Raw genomic sequence first — 15,193 nt, 5'->3', positions numbered from 1 at the left:
CCCGCCACCCTGGGTCAGGGTAAGAGGTTTGGGTGGCGCATGAATGAACTCTCAAAACGGTGTGCAGTCTGTCGTGCTAAATGACAGCACGTTGGTCAGACCAACCATGCTTTCTGCAAAGCTCTGTGTAGGCCAACGAAGGGGGTGTTTACAAACCGCCTTGGGTTGGCCACGGGGATGAAACCCACGTGGGAGGCTTCGCAGACGCCTCTTCCCCCGGCTGTAGGATCAAAACGGGGTTATTGCGCTTGTTTGTTCTTGTTTTAGCAAACTACGTTAGCGGTTTAAACAGGAATGGTGATTTTTTTCCCCCCTCTGGTTATTTAGCGTTTCTCACGTGTCCTTGTGTTGTGTGTGTGTGTGTTACTGAAATCAGCGGTATTTTGTTTGTTTCTAAGCAGGCGCCGTTAGGGGCGCCTCTGTTGTGGGGTCCTCCGTTTTACTTCCTGGTCCACGTAAGTGAGCTGGTCAGGTAGCTCCTATGTGACAGATGATGGACGTTCGGCAGTCTCGTCTTAAATAGTACCGGAACCTTTTTCACGTCCAGCCCGTAAAACCGAGTGGGCTGAGATAGCGTCGTGTTCGGGACGTCTGTTTTGACGGTAAGACACTTGATCGTTACTGGTCGTAGCTAGCCCGCTAGCTTACACCGCTAAGAGTGGACCGTAAACACGGCGTGTTTGTGCTAACGGCTAATGGGAGTCGAGACCCCCCCAGGCTCGGTGGGAGCTTGTGGACGCCTCCTGCCCTTTCTCCGTTATCGGCGCACGTCTAGTTAGCCGTCGTCGTGTGGTGGTTTGCATTGTAGGTCGTTAGCTGTTGTGCACCTAGCTTGCCTGGCTTGTTGGCTGTGCATAAACAACAGCTGAATTTGTGCTTGTGTAACCAGGATCCGGAATGTCTTGGTTCACGGACCTGGCCGGGAAGGCCGAAGACTTCCTCAACAAAGTGGACCAAGGGGCCGCCACCGCCCTGAGCAAGAGCCAGGAGAGGGCGTCCTCCTTCGCATCGCCCGGTGAAGGGGGAGATAGCGTGGAGTACAAGACCGACACAGCTTTGGCGCACGTAGCCTATGCGTCCTCCCACGATGCGCCGGGCTACATCTCTGCAGCGGCCGGGAACATCAGAAGATCCAACGCCACGCTGCTGGCCGGCACGGCTAACGCGCCGGGCGCTCCCTTCGAGTCCGCCATGAGCCCTCCCAACCCAGCCAAGGCCTCGTCCGGGTTTGTCAGGCGGAAAAAAAGCTCGCCCGACCTCAACGACGACATGCTCTTTGACTTCCTGAACAGCACGGACACGCCCACCAGCGACAGGAAGGACGTGAGACAAGATGTCCTCAAGGTATCGGTTCCAGTTGCCGAGGTCCAAAACCCACCACCCCCGCCTCCTGTTGCCCCTCACGCCGTCCCCTCAGCCCCCTCCACTCCTCCTTCAACTCGAGGTGTCTCGCGGGCCTCGAGCCTCAGCTCGTTGTCGTCCCACAGCGTCAAAACATCGGAGGACAGTTCTGGCAAAGACCAAAGCCAAGGTATGAGTGGGTCGGGGCTGCTTTGACTTCATTTCTGTGGCTCAGCGCCTGTCTTGTGGTCGGACAGGACTGCTGATTATCTGTTCTGCAAGATGGTTAAATATCTTGTGCCAGAGATCAACAAAATTCCCTGATGAGACAGCTGTACCAGGTAGGCTAGTAAACGGGTAGTACCAAGGACAGGAGTTGAGAATCACTGCTTTAGTTGATCAGTCACATAGTCATAGTCGTCATGGTGCTAGACAGCTAACATAGCTGATCATTGTTTTATTTATCTGTTATGTATTATGCCCTGAAAAACTCAAGTGCATGTCTGGCATCACTGATAATCAGTCATAAAGTTCCCATTTGATGGGATGAACTTCATCAATTATGGAAATAAAACAAGACTTACAGGGGCAAATATTAGAGGTGTAGGTTGAGAATAACAAGTAAAAAAGGCGGTAATGGACATAATTAAAAATGAGAGGAAAGAGTCTTTGCTATTCTCTAAATCTTAAGTAGACATTTTTTTAACAGAAAAATGGAAAGAATATTTTGACAGTTAAATAAATTCAGTCAGTGAAGAAATACTATTATGATTATCTATTAGTAGATGAAGAATTTCTTAAAGCCTCGGACAACATTTAAAAAGATCAGTTGGCAGTTTGACATCGTTGCCAAAGTGGCTAAAACGGAGCAGGATTTGTTGTGGCTTGTATGTCGTGCCTCTAGTATGTTGTTCTGTGACTCCATGAATAGGGTTTCAGTTGAAATAGTGTGTAGGAACATTGCTTTTTCCGCTGAAATGTTTTTGTCTCCTTGGTGTGGCTCAGTAACCTGTCCCATCATGCCCTCTCCACCCTCCCAACCCCAAGACACACCTGAGAGTTCGGACTCTGGTCTGGCTCCTCCCCAGACATCTGGCAGGCCGGATCCTCCTCCAGCAGAGGAGCCGCACAGCCAGGTGCTGTCCAGTCTGCGTCTGGAGAACCAGCTGCTGCGCAGTGAGGTTGCCTCCCTCAACCAGGAGATGGCCTCCCTCATCCAGAGAGCAAAGGACATGCAGGAGGGTAGGTGTTCAGGAAGCAAGGATGAGATACCGCCCCTTAATGACCGTGACCCGCTTTCTTAACACCTCCCTCTGCGTTGATTTAACCTGTTGCTGTTATCCCTGCGTAGAACTCAACCAGGCCCGCCTGCGGGCTGAGAAATGGAACTCTGACCAGTCCCGCTCAGACCGGAGCGTAAGGGAGCTTCGGTCGCATGTTGATGACCTAACGGAAGCCCTCTCGGCTAAGGACGGTCAGCTCGCGGTTCTCAAAATCCGACTCGACGAGGCTGATCAGTTGCTGAAGTCTCGCAGCTCTGCGCTAGAGGAAGCACAGAATGAAAAGTCAAGGTGCTTTTGTTGTTTTAAAGTACATGTGATTCTATATTTTTATTTGCATATTTATCTATCTGTCAATAAATAATTCTTGTTAGATGATAATTTTCATCTTTGTTTAGAATTATACAGAACCACTCACAAGGGAGTAGCCTTCAGTCCCAAGCTCTTGAGACGATGCAGGAGAGGGTGAGAGAAGCTGAGCTGGCCCTCAGGAGGGAACAGGAAAGCTACCGACAAATGCAGGTGGATTGGCTACCATTTCCCACCTCATGTAGACGAAAGAACACAGAAAATATCTTACAACTGTCATTGCTTTCAGTTCAAGTTCAAGTTCTTTTATTTGTCAAATGCACAACAACACAGCATGGCAGGCATCGCTGGCAATGAATGTGCACACATGAAACCACCAGACACAGTATAGTCACTGTATGCAGAGCATGGATAGAGTACCATCTCAGGTGCAAGATAATACTTGATTCTATAATAAAATTGACTTCATTAATCATTGCCGCTATATCAATTTAAGCAAATGTAGGTCTTCATCAGGGCTTAAAAAGGCTCATCGGTTTGAAATAAAACAGATAAATCTTACTGAAGCAAGGTTGAGCATGCAGATGTTGGTTTTTTTCCCCCAATGACATCTGGAAATGATACATTAACATCGGCTAACGTGGTGATTAACCCCTTGCCAGAGTGAATATGCTGCCCGGCTAGCCAAAGTGGAGGCAGAGAGGCAAACCCTGGCGGAGGCCATGACGGCAGCAGAGCGGCGGGCAGCAGAGGAGAAGCACAGGGCTGAGGATCTCCAGCAACAGATCAAAGGTGCCAAAGCTTCAGCGGAGAACGTTAAGCAGGAACTGCAAGACTATAAGCACAAAGCCTCGCGTATCCTCCAGGTAAGCACCCAGGACAACCAACCAATGACTAGATAGCAGTTCTTCGTATGTTAGAATAATTATTGCTCCCCCATCCATCCATCCATCCAGCCATTATCCAAGTCGCTTAATCGAATTCGGGTCGATGATTTATTAATAGACTTTCGTAGGGCTGTGTTCTGACATCTTTTTTTGAACAGCACACATGCTCTTAAACAAAAAGAGCTCGTATGTAAATAACAAAATCAGGAGCATGTGTGAAAATCAATTGCCTACTCCTACCAACTGACCAGTTTAGATGACCCACGTTCTCTGTTTTCAGTTTTCTCTAGCACTGTTGAGTTTTCAAGTTTTTTTTTTTGAAAGGTGCAGAATAATTTCCATCAAGCTATTTTCACGCAGTTTTGAAGTAATGAAAAAGAAAAGCTGAATTGAAAAGGGTCAGTATTGCAAAAACTTGTAAATATTGCAGAAAAGGTTATTACGCTGACTTTAGATGGAAAAGTTGACACGGCCTTATTTTTATGACGTCCTGTGCACAGGGAGATTGTTTACTAGTGCATTTGAATTCTTTTTTATTTTTGAAAAAATTTGCATAAATTCACTTAAAGAGATGGATCCGTAGCTGATGTTACTGAAAGAGAGGCACTGTCGAGCCCTGTCAAGGTCTTGCTCTTCACTGGCAACACTATCCAGACTTCCTGCCCCATCCCAGTAATATTCACCATAAGTCTCTGTCTCCAGTCCAAAGAGAAGCTGATCAGCAGTTTGAAGGAGGGCTCCGGTCTGGAGTCCCTGGAGGGGGTCGGAGCCTCGGCTGTGGAGCTGGAGGAGCTACGCCATGAGAAGGAGCTGCAGAGAGAAGAGATCCAGAAGTTGCAGGGCCAAGTGCACACGCTTCGCACTGAGATACAAGTGAGGTTTGCCGTTGTGAGAGACCTGTCGTGAGAGGGTCTGCTAGCTCAACCGGATAGGTGCATAACATGTAGGCTCAGGTCTGACTGTAGCGTTCTGGGTTCAAATCCAGCCCATGACCTTGTCTTCATGTCCTCACCTTTCTCTCCACCTTGTTTCCTGTGTGTTTTCACTGTTCAATTCAATCCAGAAATGTTAAGAATATCTTAAAATGTACTATTCAAAAATTATTATTATGATTTATATTGTAACAATTTAGCCATCAATTTGCCCCTGTTGTTGTTATTGTTATTATTATTATTAATAATAATAATAATGGTAATATTGTAACAATTTGGCCATTAATTTGCCCTAAAGAATGACATTCTTTCTTCTTCCTTTCCTCAAGAACTACTGTTGAGGTGCCTGGAACAAGGCAGTGAAACAGTTCACTCATTCACAGCAACATTACTCAAGGTGTATTTAGAAGCGCTCAGGTCATTTCTTTGAATATGTCATGTGTCATTTCTGTCCGTATCAAGCAGATGTGAACTCTGATCATTTCTCTCTGGTCACCTCTCTCCTTCCACCCTCTAAATCTCTTGATTTGAGAAGACCACAGAGCAGCATGTTGTTCAACTTTATGGGTGAGCCTTTTTTTTTGTTTGTTTTGTTCCAGGACTTGGAGAACCAGGCCCTGACGGAGGCGGAGACGTGGCACGAGCAGCAGTTGGAGATACAGGAGCAGCAAGCCTTACAGTACAAAGCCAAACAGGAAGTAGAGGCTGAAGTGGAGCGCTACAAACAGGTGTGGTCAAGACAGAAATATTTTATGAAATGGTCTAAAAGCCGTTATCGTGTATTACATCCAAGTCGTCTTGAGCTTCCTTAGTTTTTTGAGCGAGTTCAGCGTTCAGACAGTCTGTTTCCAGTGACTACCTTTTCCACCGAGTCACGCGGGCTGTCCACCTTGGAGTTTAATTGTCTCTCGAACGCCACTTTCATCCCGTCCATTTTACTGCTGAGCATCTTCAAGTCCTGCAGCATGCTGTTTGACGATCTGGACTCACCATCTTCCCTTCATTCTCGCAGCTGGCCTGTCATTCGATATTTTTGAGCACACCCGATATCCATGCTTTTTCCACACTTAGATTTACTTGTCAAGTGCAGCTCATTCAATTATATTCACCAAAGTTATAGAACGCCAAAGCCACCGGCTTTGGTAATTACTTCATTTGTTAGTATTGTTGGTTTATCCATGTTTATCTAACATCTGTCGTAGGAGCTCCAGTACATTGAGGAGGAGCAGCGCCGTACCAAAACCACGCTCCAGAGCCGGATAAAGGACAGAGAGGACGAGATCCAAAAACTCAGGAACCAGGTGAGCGACTTAACTGAGTAGGTCGTCCATTCCAAACTCTTTCATCACTTCCCCGCAAGAAAACACTCGCATCCCGTTTTCTGATCCACTGCTTTGTTCTGACCAGCTGACCAACAAGACTCTGAGCAGCAGCAGCCAAGTGGAGCTGGAAAGTCGTCTGCACCAGCTGACGGAGACGCTGATACAGAAGCAGACGATGCTGGAGGCTCTAGGAACAGAGAAGAGCTCCCTGGTCTTCCAGATGGAGCGGCTGGAGCAGCAGATGAAGAGCACCCAGGGAGGACAGTGCGTAGGGCCGGCCATCAACATGAGCAGCTTGGAGGGACCAGGTATGCCAGAGACTCAAATGTCATGGTTACAGATAGGGGTGGCGCAAATTTATCTTTTAATTTTCCCCCATTTTTCTCCCCAATTATATCCGGCCAATTACCCCAGTCTTCTGAGCTGTCCCAGTCGCTGCTCCATCCCCTCTGCCGGTCCGGGGAGGGCTGCAGACTACCACATGCCTCCTCTGATACATGTGGAGTCGCCAGCTGCTTCTTTTCACCTGACAGTGACAGTGAGGAGTTTCGCCAGGGGGACATAGCACGTGGGAGGATCACGCTATTCCCCTCAGTTCCCCCTCCCCCCCAAACAGGCGCCCCGACCAACCAGAGGAGGCGCTAGTGCAGCGACCAGGACACATACCCACATCCGGCTTCCCACCCGCAGACACGGCCAATTGTGTCAGTAGAGACGCCCGACCAAGCCGGAGGTAACACGGGGATTCGATCCAGCGATCCCCATATTGGTAGGCAATGGGGTAGACCGCTGTGCTACCCAGACGGGGTGTCGCAATTTTTGATAGTTATGATATTCTGAAAATGAAATGGCAGTCATGTAAAAATCTAGCTACAGTATCATACAACAGACAGCGTTTAGGCCTGGCAGCTGTGAAAAATTACAAAGCAAAGCTGTCAGTGTTTGTTTTTCTCAACTTCAGTTTCTTCCTCAGTGTCAACGACTCTCCACACACACACACAGTATAATCTCCCCTTTTGTAATGGCTTTGGCCACTGTTAAGTGCCCACCCTGGTTGATTTTGGACAGCAAGGGAACCGGGTGTTCAGAATTGGGTACAAACTCTTCATGATTGGCTGGCTTTTGTTTTCTGATTAGCTTAACAGCTAACCAGCCCTCATTCTTAGTCCACCATCAAACTCTTATTTGAACCTCCGTTACGGCTGTTTACTTAACTGCATGTTTGTCTTTCAGGGGCACGGCAGAGGAACATGCCGGTCCTTTTTAATGACCAGGACAGCCCTGGAGTGTACGGCAAAGTACGGAAGGCAGCCAGCACCATCGACCGCTTTAGGTGGGTTCTTACTTTGACTATACTGTCACTCACTTGTCTTTTTTTTTTTTACTGAGTAAAACATTGTCCCGTCATAAATAATGGACAACCTGTCGTTTCAGCATAAGACTGGGAATCTTCCTGAGACGCTACCCGATGGCCAGGATCTTTGTTATCCTGTACATAGTGAGTAACTGATTCAACATTCGTTTGCATTTTGGAGGGGCAGCATGGCGACTTAAAGGATAATTCAGTTTTGTTTTTTTCTTATGATACTATTTTACTCGCTGGCTTCATTTTGAGATTTTGGAAATGGCGGCGCTGCTAGATAATTTTACGATGGCATTTTATGCTGGCAACTGAGCACGAGCCTTGAATTTGTCCATTCTATATTGACAAAAAACCTAGTGCCTCATTTACACTGTGGACATGAATTCCCATTATCTATCATTTCCAAATAACCGACTGGATGGTTTATTGATGGTAACTGCTACCTATGTGAAGTAAGATGTTCATTCCTTCAAGTCGAACCAGGAAGTAGCTCAGGAATGATAATATTGAACATTGATAATATTGAACATTTCAGGTGGTAACTTAGATAATTGGTTAAAATTGACTTGTTGAAACATGTCTGACGCTCATGGTTGTTGCCCCATAAGATGCCATTGTAACGTGGTGTCCAGCAATGGTCCTGTATCAAAAATCTCCAAAATTATGGCGGTGAGTACAATGTTATCATGTAAAAAAAATGCACAATGGTAAAAACATGAAAATAAGACCCAGGTTTTCTTCCTCTTGCGTTTTGTGCTTCGTGGAAATTTGGCTGTTTGGATCAATACCGGTGCCCCAGTGGCTCACCTGTTGTAGCACATACCACATAAGGCTGAGTCCTTACTGCAGCGGCCTGGGTTCAAATCTGGCTCGGGCCCCTTAGGGGCGGCATGGTAGCGCAGTGGTTAGCATGGCTGCCTCACAGCAAGAAGGTCCAGGGCTCGAACCCCGGGGTAGTCCAACCTTGGTGGGCCGTCCCGGGTCGTCCTCTGTGTGGAGTTTACATGTTCTCCCCATGTCTATGTGGGTTTCCTCCGCGTGCTCCGGTTTCCTCCCACAGTCCAAAGACATGTAGGTCAGGTGACTCACCCGTACTTAATTGTCCCAAGGTGTGAATGTGTGAGCATTGTGATGGACTGGCGGCCTGTCCAGGGTGTCTCCCCGCCTGCCGCCCAGTGACTGCTGGGATAGGCTCCAGCATCCCCGCGACCCCAACTGGGATAAGCGACTTGGATGATGGATGGATGGATGGAAAAACAAAGGGGATTACGCTTTCGTGGTTAGAACCTCACAGCAAGGGAGTGCAGGGGTTGCACACAGCTGTTTTGCGTGGAGTTTGCCATGTATTCCCCACATACGTGTGGGTTTACTCTGAGTGAAATGGAGAATCTAAACTGCCCATAGGAATGAATGGTGTGTGTGTGTGTGTGTGGGGGGGGGGGGGACTGGTAATTGTCCTTGGTGTCTCCCTGCCATCCGTCACACGCTGCCTGGGATAGGCTCAACCCCCCTGCAACCCTGAATTGGTTCACTCGTTGAATGAATTATTGAATCAGTTAACACTTTTTATGTTGCTGTGTCCATGGCATTAATGCAGTAAGGTTAGACAAATAAACATAAAGGAAATTGATTATGTTTATATTGATTATACCTTCTTTTTTTCCACAGGCACTACTGCACCTTTGGGTTATGGTTGTTCTCCTGACCTACACACCAGAGATGCACCATGACCATCCTGATGGTAGATAAAGGGCTTTACTTACGTGAGCTGGATATCAGATGTCTGCTCTCCCTGTGAGGCTGGTACACGCTGCTGGATCATGGTTCAAAGCTAGAGTACTCTCTTTAGGACCTGACTCTCCTTGTTTTGCACAGACATGCCATTGATTACAAACTTTGGTTTTTCTTACTACATGTGTTTCCATTTCAGTCTGAGGAGCCACAGCTGACAGTAGCATGGAGTTTAAAGGAATTTTGCAGTGCTCCACTTCAGTAGTTGGGCTCTCAGTGGGAAATGAAATCAGACTTGATTTAACACAACCCCTCTCTCTCTCTCTCCCCCTCTCTCTTCATCGCCTGCTTTCAGACATGTTTTTCTTTGAGACTGTATTTAACTGTAAAGAGTCTTTTAATAAATATCCTAGAAGAATCAAGAGATGCCCCACTAATTTCAAATTGCAGACCTCTTTTTATGATACTTTCTTAGCCACATAACACTGCATCTTCACGATGATTATAATTTAATTTCATCCATCAAGTGACTACTGTAGCGCAGAGGTTAGCGCGGTCGCCTCACAGCAAGAAGGTCCAGGGTTCGAGCCCCGGGGTAGTTCAATCTTGGGGGGTCGTCCCAGGTCGTCCTCTGTGTGGCGTTTGCATGTTCTCCCCGTGTCCGTGTGGGTTTTCTCCAGTTTGCTCCCACAGTCCAAAGACATGCAGGTCGGCTTCCCATCGGCAGACACGGCCAATTGCATCTGTAGAGACGCCCGACCAAGCCGGAGGTAACACGGGGATTCGAACCGCCGACCCCCGTGTTTGGTACGGGCCCGGCATTAGCGGCCTCCATCACGTAGTCATAAAGTAGAAGCGCGTCCGGTACGTCACCTTGTTGCTAGCGTTGGTGTTCGTCGTCGTATATTGAGCTTTTTTCCCCTACGTTTTGCTTCCTTTTCTTTGTTTGTCATTTTTCAAACCGTAATCCAAAACTTGTGTGAGGGGAAACAGTCCTTATTTAGTACTTTTGAGGAACTTTAGCGTACGCTCCAGAAAGGACTTCCGCTCAGTCCGCCATCTTCAACCGGAAGAGAAGGAGCGTCATTAATCAACCGGAAGAGAAGAGTCATTAATCAACCGGAAGAGAAGGAGAGTCATTAATCAACCGGAAGAGAAGGAGAGTCATTAATCAACCGGAAGAGAAGGAGAGTAATTAATCAACCGGAAGAGAAGAAGAGTAATTAATCAATCAGGAAACGCCCTCGACTTCATTCAGTCGTTCTCCAAAACGTCAGGACTTTAATATTGTAAACTACTAATAAGACACGTTAGCCCCTAGCTAACGAGGCTGACCCTTTAGCCGAGCGGTTAGTGACGTCGCCTTGTGGAGCAGTACACCTCGTATCGAATCCCGCCCCGGGCAAGAAAATAACCGGTTACAATATTAATAAATGTGAATCCCAATCTGTCAAAGCTTGTTCAGTGGTATCTATTTGTGATATTCCTGTCAAAAACAGTGTGACATATTTAGGCGGCATAAATATTACAAAAGATCAAATAGCAAGGTGTCCACTGAACTTTGACCCCACAATTGACAAAAGTAAAATACGTCTCAATCAGTGGCTCCAAGAGTAGAAAATCCATTAACCAACTGTTACTCAACTTTGTGTGGAGGACTCGAACACACTACCTAAGGAAATCAGTAGTGAGGAATTCTTATAAAAAGGGAGGCTTAAATTTCTTATATTTTACAACCCTAAATAACACTCACAAAGTAAATCGAATCAAGTCCTGTTTAAAAACCCTACCTCTGTTTGGAATATCTTTCCTCATTATATGTTTTCAACGCTTGGCGGCCTTTATTTGATTATTTGTAATTATAATGTTGATAAAATCCCTGTGAGACTTTCGGCATTCCATAAACTGATACTCCTCTCGTGGCCATTAATCTACACACACAGTTTTTCACCCCACAATTTTTTCATTTGGAACAACAAATAAACACGTTATAAAAGCGAATCTTTGTTTTTGCAGAACTGGTATGACAACACTGGTCTGACAGGTCGGCGGTCTGACAGCCACGCGTCACATGACTGGCCTACTCACTTCCTGATTGGCCAATGATGCGTGCCAATATTCTCTGACGCGTGCAAGGGGCGGGGCTCTACTGTGTGCCAGAGAACGAGGACATTGATGATACGAAGATGATCAAGAAGAAAAAACAATTGAAAGATTTTTTTTTATTATTTATATCTATCATCGTTTATATTTTATTCATATTATTCATATTATTATCGTTTATTTTTATTTTTTTACTTGTTTTTTTTGGGGGGGGGTCCCCCCCTTTGTCCAAGGATAGAGGGTGTTGTATGTTGTCATCTGTTGTTGTATATTGTACTGACTGTAAAGCCCATTGGGACTACCTTGTGATTTTGGGCTATATAAATCAACTTAACTTGACTTTTTCTCCCCGATTGTACTTGGCCAATTACCCCACTCTTCCGACCCGTCCCGGTCGCTGCTCCGCCCCCTCTGCCGACCCGAGGAGTGCTGCAGACTACCACATGCCTCCTCCCATACATGTGGAGTCGCCAGCCGCTTCTTTTCACCTGACAGTGAGGCGTTTGTAGAGCCTGATAATGTAATAAATCCCCGATAATGTAATAACCCTGATAATGTTATTACATTATCGGGGATTTATTACATTATCAGGTTCTACAGGCGTTTCACCAGGGGGACGTAGCGCGTGGGAGGATCCCGCTATTCCCCCCGAACAGGCGCATCAACTGACCAGAGGAGGCGCTAGTGCAAGCGACCGACCAGGGCACATACTCACATCCGGCTTCCCACCCGCAGCCAAGACCAAGCACACAGGGATTCGAACCGGCGACCCCCCCGTATTGGTAGGCAACGGAATAGACCGCTACGCCAGCCGGACGCTCTTTATTTACTTTTGTGATTACCATCGAATGTGAAGGTGTAAGGTTTAGCTGCCTGGTCTACAAAGCTTTTGTACTATTTCTATTATTTCCAATTAAAAACACAAAAAAACCCCGATCAGGAACACCGCCGCACTCGAACTTCCGGTCCCGTCAGCTTGTTGGTCCTCCAGTATCCCACAATGCACCGGTGCTCTCCGTCACATCCGGCTTCCCACCCGCAGCCAAGACCAAGCGCACAGGGATTCGAACCCTCGACCCCCGTATTGGTAGGCAACGGAATAGACCGCTACGCCAGCCGGACGCTCTTTATCTACTTTTGTGATGACCATCGAATGTGAAGGTGTAAGGTTTAGCTGCCTAGTCTACAAAGCTTTTGTACTATTTCTATTATTTCCAATTAAAACAAAAAAAAAACCGATCAGGAACACCGCCGCACTCGAGCTTCCGGTCCCGTCAGCTTGTTGGTCCTCCAATATCCCACAATGCACCGGTGCTCTCCGACGTGTCCACGTCAAACCCGAGCGCTACGGCGGACGGGCGGGTAATGGCCGCGGTCGAGGTGGCAGTCTAGGCGACGTGTTGTTCGCACCGGCTTTCAGAGCGGCTGGCCGCGGGCTCGCATGAACGCGCACCGAGGGCACGACCGAAGAACCGCGTCAGCACCTCGGGGGGGAGTTTAGTCGTCCGGCCGAACCATGACCGATCTGGAGTCGGCCGTTTAGCGTCGCCGTGCGAGTTGGCGAACCGGTTCGGAGAAACCGTTGCCGGACCTAAGCTAAAACCTAGCCTGCGGTGACATTTCGGTTCATTTGCCCGACATTGAACTGCGTGAGCTATCCTACGTTGCATCACCCGCGGGCCCCAGCACCGGCTAACTGCCCCGGACCCGGACCCGGTCCCGGACCCCCTCGCTTTGTTTTTGTTTATTCTCCGTCCTCAGCCGACATGTCATCGTGGCTGGGCGGCCTGGGCTCTGGCCTCGGCCAGTCTCTCGGCCAGGTCGGGGGGAGCTTGTCCTCCTTCACCGGCCAGATATCCAATTTCACCAAAGACATGCTGCTGGAGGGCGTGGAGGAGGTAGGAGGTAAGTGTCTGGCTCCTGCTAGCCGCACACACACAACCCACAAACCACAAAGGCTCGGAGTTTGCATTGCAGTATGTCCCCCCCCCCCCCCACGTAAGCCGGCGACCTCCGCGCGTCACATCGAGCGCTCCTCACTCATTTACTGACAGCGTCGAGTCGCGCGCTAGTGCTGCTGTCCCATCTCCCACGGCCGGCGCGCGAGTCCCCGCGTGTTGTCTGTTAGCGTGTCAGCTTTATTTGTTCTCGTGTCAGTTTACTACTGACCACGTGTCTGTGGACAGCGGGGCCCGGCTGTGGACGGACAGCAGGGGCCGGCTGTGGACAGACAGCGGGGCCCGGCTGTGGACAGATAGCGGGGCCCGGCTGTGGACAGACAGCAGGGTCCGGCTGTGGACAGACAGCAGGGGCCAGCTGTGGACAGACAGTAGGGGCCGGCTGTGGACAGCAGGGCCGGCTGTGGACAGACAGCAGGGGCCAGCTGTGGACAGACAGTAGGGTCCGGCTGTGGACAGCAGGGCCGGCTGTGGACAGACAGTAGGGGCCAGCTGTGGACAGACAGCAGGGTCCGGCTGTGGACAGCAGGGCCGGCTGTGGACAGCAGGGCCGGCTGTGGACAGACAGCAGGGGCCAGCTGTGGACAGACAGCAGGGTCCGGCTGTGGACAGCAGGGCCGGCTGTGGACAGACAGTAGGGGCCAGCTGTGGACAGACAGCAGGGTCCGGCTGTGGACAGCAGGGCCGGCTGTGTCCCCCAGTGTAAGGAAGGCAACGATGCTTTATTCTGTGAAGAGGTTTAGGTACTGGACGCCTTAACTCACACTGGGTGGACATTTGGGGTGCAAAGACGAGCCAGTCTAACAATACTGACCTATTTGGTGCAAAGGAAATGTGTCCTTTCCACAGGTGTGTTAAGGCTAGTTCACCTTTTACATTCAAATGAGGTCGATGATAATAATACTAATTATTATAGTGCAGCGGTGAACCCAGAAGAAGCGTCTTTACATTTATGAAATTGTGCAGGATGTTAACACAGTGTCTTAAGTTGTCCAGCATGTCTGCGGGCTGTCATTGCCACTGACGTGGTTCCTCTGGCATTTTGCAAATCAGACCTCGTGTGATGCTGTGATAATGAATGAGTTCCCCTTTCCAAAGGAAAATTCCAAAGAATTCCACATTCCACCCCATTTGTCCACAGATACTGTGATTCGCTGCTAAATGCAGCGTTCCATCACAAGTGAATAGGGAAAGTTGGTGAAAGTGACGGTTAAAGCACGTAGACCAGCTGGGGTTGTAGGGCTACATTTGCAGTTTTAGAGTGCCTAGTAATTACCACAGCAGAAAGCCTCCTTGGACTCTTTTGGGTAATGCTAATCAAACCTATGGAGGTTCAGACGGCCGTCTCTGACTCTTGAGAAGTCTGACCTTGTTTACAACCTCTTTAATCAATATGCAGGTCTTCCTCTTGTAACGATAATGGTTTTTCTCCAGGGTCTGTAATTCATCTGCCTCCTTAAAAAATGTTTTTTAATCAGCTTTCACGATCAATTTTCTCTCTCGCCCAGACTCTTCGCTTATGCGGAATTTTAGTGTTTCGGGGTTCAAGCATACTTTCTAAAGTTCAACAAGTTTCTTCTACATTCATTGTCTACCCAGCTTCCGGTCCTATCCCAGTCATGTCACAGTTTAGTCCCTGTTCTTCGGTTGCGAGCTTTAGGGATGGACTCATTCGTCGACTGGGCTGTCGTAGGCCTCAGCAATATCACTGACTCTGTTCGCTTAAATAAATGTCATATTCCTCGACACAGTGTTGAGTGATAATTGTTTGCACATCCGCCATCACTTTCACAGTGTGAAAGTTTATCGAGAGATCAGGTTTGGCGTCGTCTTTGTAAGCTGAGGAGAGGATCGACTCAAAGTCGGAATTGATAGTTAGCGTAACGTATTCTTAGGTGTCGGAGAGCATCAGCCGTTTAAAGCAAACAGGCTTGGGGTGATAGAGCCGTGATGCAAAGAGAACTTTG

The 15,193-nt window shown here is 48.2% G+C and overlaps 2 protein-coding genes across 5 annotated transcripts in view; both read left to right on the top strand.

The window, feature by feature from the left end:
* The first annotated feature begins 438 nt into the window (after positions 1-438).
* golga5 (golgin A5) lies at positions 439-9,589 on the top strand. Of its 4 annotated transcripts, XM_056296474.1 has the most exons (14): positions 439-602; positions 890-1,531; positions 2,347-2,583; positions 2,693-2,912; positions 3,020-3,143; positions 3,593-3,796; positions 4,520-4,690; positions 5,349-5,477; positions 5,952-6,050; positions 6,157-6,379; positions 7,305-7,404; positions 7,506-7,569; positions 9,103-9,228; positions 9,365-9,589. In XM_056296474.1, the coding sequence occupies exons 2-13, from the start codon at positions 898-900 to the stop codon at positions 9,181-9,183; spliced, it is 2,286 nt and encodes a 761-aa protein (XP_056152449.1). In that variant the 5' UTR covers positions 439-602; positions 890-897; the 3' UTR covers positions 9,184-9,228; positions 9,365-9,589. The 4 variants fall into 4 exon arrangements, 3 of the variants coding, with proteins under 3 accessions (XP_056152449.1, XP_056152451.1, XP_056152448.1); XR_008811739.1 differs by lacking the exons at positions 9,103-9,228; positions 9,365-9,589 and adding an exon at positions 6,486-6,840 and having other exon boundaries at positions 7,506-7,516; XM_056296476.1 differs by having other exon boundaries at positions 2,389-2,583; positions 9,103-9,589.
* A 3,037-nt stretch (positions 9,590-12,626) lies between these two features.
* trip11 (thyroid hormone receptor interactor 11) overlaps positions 12,627-15,193 on the top strand; it is a 45,554-nt gene continuing 42,987 nt past the window's right edge. Inside the window, exon 1 of the mRNA XM_056296487.1 lies at positions 12,627-13,173. Within this exon, the coding sequence (XP_056152462.1) occupies positions 13,035-13,173 (139 nt within the window). The 5' untranslated portion in view covers positions 12,627-13,034. The remainder of the gene's footprint in view (positions 13,174-15,193) is intronic.

Source organism: Lampris incognitus, chromosome 16 (assembly GCF_029633865.1).
Source record: "Lampris incognitus isolate fLamInc1 chromosome 16, fLamInc1.hap2, whole genome shotgun sequence".
Classification (NCBI taxonomy): Eukaryota; Metazoa; Chordata; class Actinopteri; order Lampriformes; family Lampridae; genus Lampris; species Lampris incognitus.
This window is presented reverse-complemented; position numbering and strand designations above follow the sequence as displayed.